Source organism: Lissotriton vulgaris, chromosome 4_1 (genome assembly GCF_964263255.1).
Source record: "Lissotriton vulgaris chromosome 4_1, aLisVul1.2, whole genome shotgun sequence".
NCBI classification, from domain to species: domain Eukaryota; kingdom Metazoa; phylum Chordata; class Amphibia; order Caudata; family Salamandridae; genus Lissotriton; species Lissotriton vulgaris.
In genome coordinates, this window is record NC_141691.1 from 53,391,491 (window position 1) to 53,397,490 (window position 6,000).

Genomic DNA, 6,000 nt, shown 5'->3' on the forward strand with positions numbered 1-6,000 from the left:
TGGGAGATTTTGTTGTGTTTGGGACCTACTGTATTGTCTATGGGTGTGCTGAATTAGCTGACTTTCTTGTGTCTTTTTCAAACTATGTCTGCCACTTAGAATTTGACTTACCCTACATGACTGATATTATAATACTTGCCTCTGGAAAAGAGGCACAGTAGGCCTAACTCAGACTGAAAAAAAACAAAAACTATCCTTGGATAAGGTACAGAAAATTGTCTGGTTGCATTTATGTTAAATTTTTTAGCAAAAGCAGGTTATGAGAGAAAGCAAAGGTAGCATGCAAAACCTGTTGCAATGTTGCATCAATGGAACCCTCCTCCCCAATCGAGGGCGAGTACTCATACTTAGAAAAAGTTAGAAACTTGCAGCCTAACTGTAATATCTAACCTTATATCAATTGTGATTTAAATAGGCAATCATGATAGCTGAATTTGTACTGTGTTCACTTTGAGTAACGATACCAATTATATACATTTTGCATACTGGGGAATTGTTAAATTTGAAGTGCTACTGACTAACATTTGTAAAAGGTACTTCTTATATTTACTTCCCAGTATAGTTTATGGTCAGAAATTTAATTTATGTACTTTTATGATCTATGCTTTTTAACTAGATCGAATAAAGTTGTTCTGAATTGAGTAATGTGTGGCCTGATGGCCTCTGCGCTCCATCACTCAGCCTCTCTCAGAGTGATGCTGGCCTGAAGGCTTCCTCCCTAGGGATGTTTACCCGGCAAGGGTGGGTAGTGCTGAAGGGAGGTGATGTGTTCTTAGTGGGGTCTTAATTACCACACTGACACCGTTATCATCCGAATAAAGGAGTCACTTAAGATAATTGTGGCTTGTTCTCACTCTGCTAAAACGATATGCTACCTTCCCCGCCCCAACGGCCGTCTGGCATGGATATCTCTGCTGTGCTCGGGGGTAGCAGACTCAGTACACGCCGACAGCCTCACGGAGGCGGGAGACAGCCTGACAGCGTGGGTGCTTTAGTGACTTAACAGAACCCCCTCACTCGCAACACTCGACCAGCACATACCAAAAAGGTTTCGCTGCAGCGCACCCCAATCCACACAATCCCTGGGGTATTCCCTGGCGCCAGCATCGCTGCCAGGAAACACTTGGAGTAAACCAAGCTTTTAACGGAGCATGGAGAGGGCATGCAGGAATTAAAACCGGACATAAATACGAACACATTCTTAGCATGGACACCTAAATGGGAAGCAGTGAACTAAATACATGCAAAGACGGGAAAACGTACCTTCCAGCCTGCGGAGCTGTTACTGTCCCCTTTATCTTTGAAGAAGGGCACGGACTTCACCATCCACTCATAGATCTGGGACAGGGTGAGCCGCTTCTCCGGGGAGCTCTCGATGGCCTGGCTGATCAGCTCGGCATACGACTGATTGCCCCAGGCGTTGCGCCGAGAGCCGCCCTTCCGAGGGGTCGTTCCCCCGACCCCGGCCATGCCCTCTGCCGCGGCCCTGCTTTCCAAATCATTCTGCGGGCAGAGAACAGCCTCTTGGCCATCGCACCGAGCTTCATCCACTGGGATCCCTTCGGACGGAGGTTCCTGCTTCACTATGGACAAGTCCGGCCTCGGCAGAGGCCACGTACAGGACCTGGGCCGGCTCTGAGGCTCGAAGTCAGGGTCAATGTCCACCCCGCCCTGCTCCAGGGCTTCCTCCATCTCGGCGACCCTCTTGAGATAACTACAGTGAAACCAAGGGAGCAACAAGTGCTTGTGGTCAGCTCGATCCTCAGCGCCCGTTAACTTCACAGATGGTAGGAGGCTGGAAACTTCAGTCTACTTGAGCCAGGAGGGAAAGGAAAGCCTGCTTCTACCAAGATGTGATTGGTGAAAACACGCGGCTACGAAGTAGGCAAAGGGTCAGAGACACTCGGGATCCTCTTCTGGAGGGTAGGCAGGAGAGCGGAGCAGCCACTGGTCTCACGCCTGGAGAACTGCAGATCTGTGCAGCGTCGTGTGTGTACACCCCAACGGCGCAACGGTGGCCTGAGGGCTCTGATGCACGTGTATCCTTCGCGTGGGTTTAGCACAGCCTTGAGGGGTTGGAGAGCGGCTCCGAGGGTGCGGGAGGCCCCATCCCAAACACACCTCCACCGGCGCCTCTTCCTCAGCTCCCCCGTGGGCCCCAGTTACGGAGATCCGGTGGTGCTAGAGCGGTGCAAGGAGGCAGCGATGAGTGTGTGCTGTGGGCCAGAGGGAGGTCACCTCCACTGTCCCTGGTGCTCTGGCCCTGGACTCCAGCAGAGAGCTCCGGAGAGGGGATTATGGCCTGGGTCCGGTCACCTGCTGCAGGTCTGATGTGCGGGTTCCACTGCGCTCTGTGCAAAGGCCGGTGATTCGCTTCTGGCAAGGTGCTAGGCTCTGGTAAAGTGCTTGAGTTCAGTTAAGTGCTGGATCCAGGCTGGTGAGGTCCTGATTGGGCCCCAGGCTGTTTAAGTGCTTAGGTTGAGAGTGCTGTGCATTTGCAGGCGCTGGGGAAGCTCCGGCTGATGCTTGGGGCTGCTGGGCAGCGATGATCTGACAGCTGCTCGGGTTGGGCGCAGGGTGCCAGGGTGACTCGTCTGGTCTAGCGCCGCGACAGGGTCTGAGCTTCATCAGGCGCTGTGCTCCCTCTCTTCTACCTCAGATGGGGTCTGTCTCTCTCACCGAGCCCCAGTGCACCCCCATGACCCCTGGGCACCCAGCACAGGTAGACCCCAGGTCCAGGGGCAGGCCCCGTCTCCGTGACGTCACAGCCGCCCGCGGAGCGCCAACTCTCCTCTCACTGGAGGGCAGGCCGCCGCACGCCCCGCACCCATGCGGCGTCCCTTCCTCGCGTTCCTCCGGCTCCCAGGCGCCGCTCCCCGCTCTCCTTCCCCGGCTCCCGTGCGGACTTTCCCTTTTGTTTTGCTCCCAAACCCGCTGGCTGACGTCTCTGTTTACTAAGGAGGTCGCGAGTGCCCGGCCACGCACGCGTGATGACGCACTTCCGCTCAGACTAGCCGGTGGGTTTGACGGGAGATGTCGTTTAAAGTTCTCCGGAGCTTGAGGCATACAAGGAGGCTACCCACCCGCTGAACTACAACTCCCGGAAGGAAATGCCAGGAAATTACGGCACGTGACCTCACCTTCTGGCACCAAGGAAGCGGGAGAAACAGAAGCACGTGATGGAGGGAACTACAACTCCCAGCGCCTGGGAGCCAAGCCTCAGCCCTGTGATATAACAGAGTCCCGGCATGCACCGGGCTAACGCGTGACTGCCTGTAAACTTGCCTCCCTCCCTGCGGGTGCAGGTCACCGGGTGCAGATGAGGTGATAAGGCCCTATAAACGTGTCCTCTTGAGACGGTGCTACTCGTGTCACACATCAATAAAATCGAAAGAACGCCTAAAAAACTCTAAATGAATGTGGAGTAATAATAATAATAATACACATTTGTAAAGCGCAAACAATCACCCGTAAGGGTCTCTGGGGGTCGGGAAGATTAAGCAAGCTATTGCACAGAGTTACATGGTGCTGGGCTAACCTGCCACCGGAGCCGGGGATCAAACCATGATCCCCAGATTCCTGCGTCAGTCGCCCTGGCCGCAGCACCACACCTCTCCTACTGCCCCTGTATCCAAAAACTCATCACTGTCAGAAGGCATCTGACAGACGAAGACAAGACTCTCGATGCTGCTCCACGTCCATCCCATCGGAAAGGCAAGAAGATAACTTCCTGCGCGTGAAGAGCTTAGCAAGCTCACCCGTTATATTTATTTTCAGATTTATATGGTGCGAGCTCAACCCGGAGGTATTGGAGTACTTCACATGAGCACCTGTTATGTTACACAAGGAGGCATTCATTTTAGGCGACGAAAGATGAACTCGTTAGCCCAGAATCACAGTATCCGGAGCCAACACCAAGGCTCGAACCAGGGTCCCCATTTCCAAACTGACTCGGCCACTCTGGCTGCAAGCCCAAATCCTCTCCCCATGCCCTTTATTAAATGGAAATATAGAAGTGTATGGACTTGTAATGTTCTCTTTGCCCCCAATAAAGACGCTACAGCCTTGGTGCCAGTTAACTATTTATTTTAACAATAATTGTCCCTAAAGAGTGCCGAGCCTCTACTGCCTGTACCGGCTGTTCGCGCCAATGACTTGCGGTGCGCGCGCAGCCTAACATGGCCCTCGGCACGTCACGTTGGTTACGTGACGTGCGTACACTAGAGCGCGCTACTACAGGACTTACTATTTAAAGTACAGTTACGTACCCAGTAGTGCGGGTATTGTACGATAAAAAGTACTGCAGGTGTGCCGAGAAGTGTAGGTACTCCAGGAGTACCTGTTTGCTCTTCTGTAAAGTATCCAATGCTGAATTAGAAATCCAATAATAAATGTAGGCAGAAACTGAGGATATTCCAATTAAGAGATGTATTCCAAGTATCAGCATTACACGGGAGTGCTGCTGCTCTCAAGTCGGATCATCTGCTGAATGCCTTTCCAACAGCTGAGATCCCAACTGGAAAGCAGCCCCACGAGAGATGCATCTTCAAACATAAACATGTTTGAAGATACACTCTCTACAATGATGTGACATGTAGAACCTGGAACTGTAAGAAAAGGTTCCATTAATGACAAGCATTTAAGAGTGAACATAAAGAACAGACTATAAAGAGGTAAAGGTAAAGAAACTTCACTACATCATCTCTCTTCTTATAACATGAACCAAAAATGAAAAGTTTTGTTAAGACATATAATAATCTTTGAACCCTGTGGGAATAAAACAGTTTTGATAAGTTTTATGTGATTCACACATTGTGTGCGAAGAAGATGTAAATGGAAGAGAAACAGGTGAAGGTTGTATAGCAGTAGATGAAGAAGAAGTGGTGGATAAAACAGGAATGGGAACGTTGTCAGATGTAGACCCTAAAGAAAAATGTGAACAATCAAAATCACTCGAAGAAGACTTGTATATAAGTATTCTTTTTGCTTGTTCATTAGAAATTTTGACAACCGCTCTCCTACTCCACCACCATTTCCTTTCAAGGAAAAGTGAACCTTTTGAAGTTTTTACAATTTGAATGGGCAAAGAGAATTTTGACAGGCTCTTTTTAACCTTATTTGGATTTTTGAATATCACGCAATCACCTATTTGAAAGTCTTTCATGATTGAGGCAGAAGATGTGTCAAAATACTTTTTTTGTAAACTCTGTTTCATCAAAACATTTTTTTTAAGAATGACTTTGTCTTGACAGGCAATGCACAATGAATTGTCTTTCTTGAGGACTTTTATCCAATTCGGGCAAATAATGCCATTAGGATTTCTCTTCTTAAGGAGTCTGAAAGGAGAGATCCCAGTCGTAGAGTGTGGTGTGACTAAATACAAGCACATTTTCTTTTTTAAAAACAAGTCAACAGGAAGATTGCATGCCAAAGCTTTTTGAATAACTTCTTTTATGAATCTGTTCATCCTCTGAATAAGTCCGTTGGAAGAAGGAGAATAAAGAGCTACTTTTAGATGTTTGATGTCATGACTTTTAAAATAATTCTGCATAGTCGTAGAACAGAAATGTGACCCATTATCTGTGACTATTTCCTTTGGAAATCCTTCTGATTAAAAAACTCTATAAAAAAACTTAACAGCACATGAATTAGTAGAATCACAAAATTCAAAGTCGGCCCACTTTGAGTGATAGTCAATGAGTACGATGATGTAACGTTCATTGTTTGACAGGAGATCAAATGGGCCTGCAAGATCAACGCAATTTTAGGCCATGCTTCTTCAGGCACAGATACAGGATGAAGAGGTGGTTTGTTGATCTTCCAATATTTATCTGATAACAAACAAGTATCACATTTATCTACTTAGAGGGTAACATCCTTATCTAAGGCAGGCCACCAAAAGTGTTCTTTGCGTTTCCTAGAGGTGCCTCCTATACCTAGATGACCCTCATGTGCATATTCAACCAACTTCATGCGAATTGAAAATGGAGGAATACACTG

At 48.4% G+C, this 6,000-nt stretch overlaps 1 protein-coding gene across 1 annotated transcript in view; it reads right to left on the minus strand.

Annotated features, from left to right (window-relative positions):
* The window catches only part of FOXO4 (forkhead box O4), a 146,144-nt gene extending 143,151 nt beyond the window's left edge, over positions 1 to 2,993 (minus strand). Inside the window, exon 1 of the mRNA XM_086918291.1 lies at positions 1,264 to 2,993. Coding sequence (XP_086774417.1) covers positions 1,264 to 1,692 — 429 coding nt within the window. The 5' untranslated portion in view covers positions 1,693 to 2,993. The remainder of the gene's footprint in view (positions 1 to 1,263) is intronic.
* Positions 2,994 to 6,000: the final 3,007 nt, after the last annotated feature.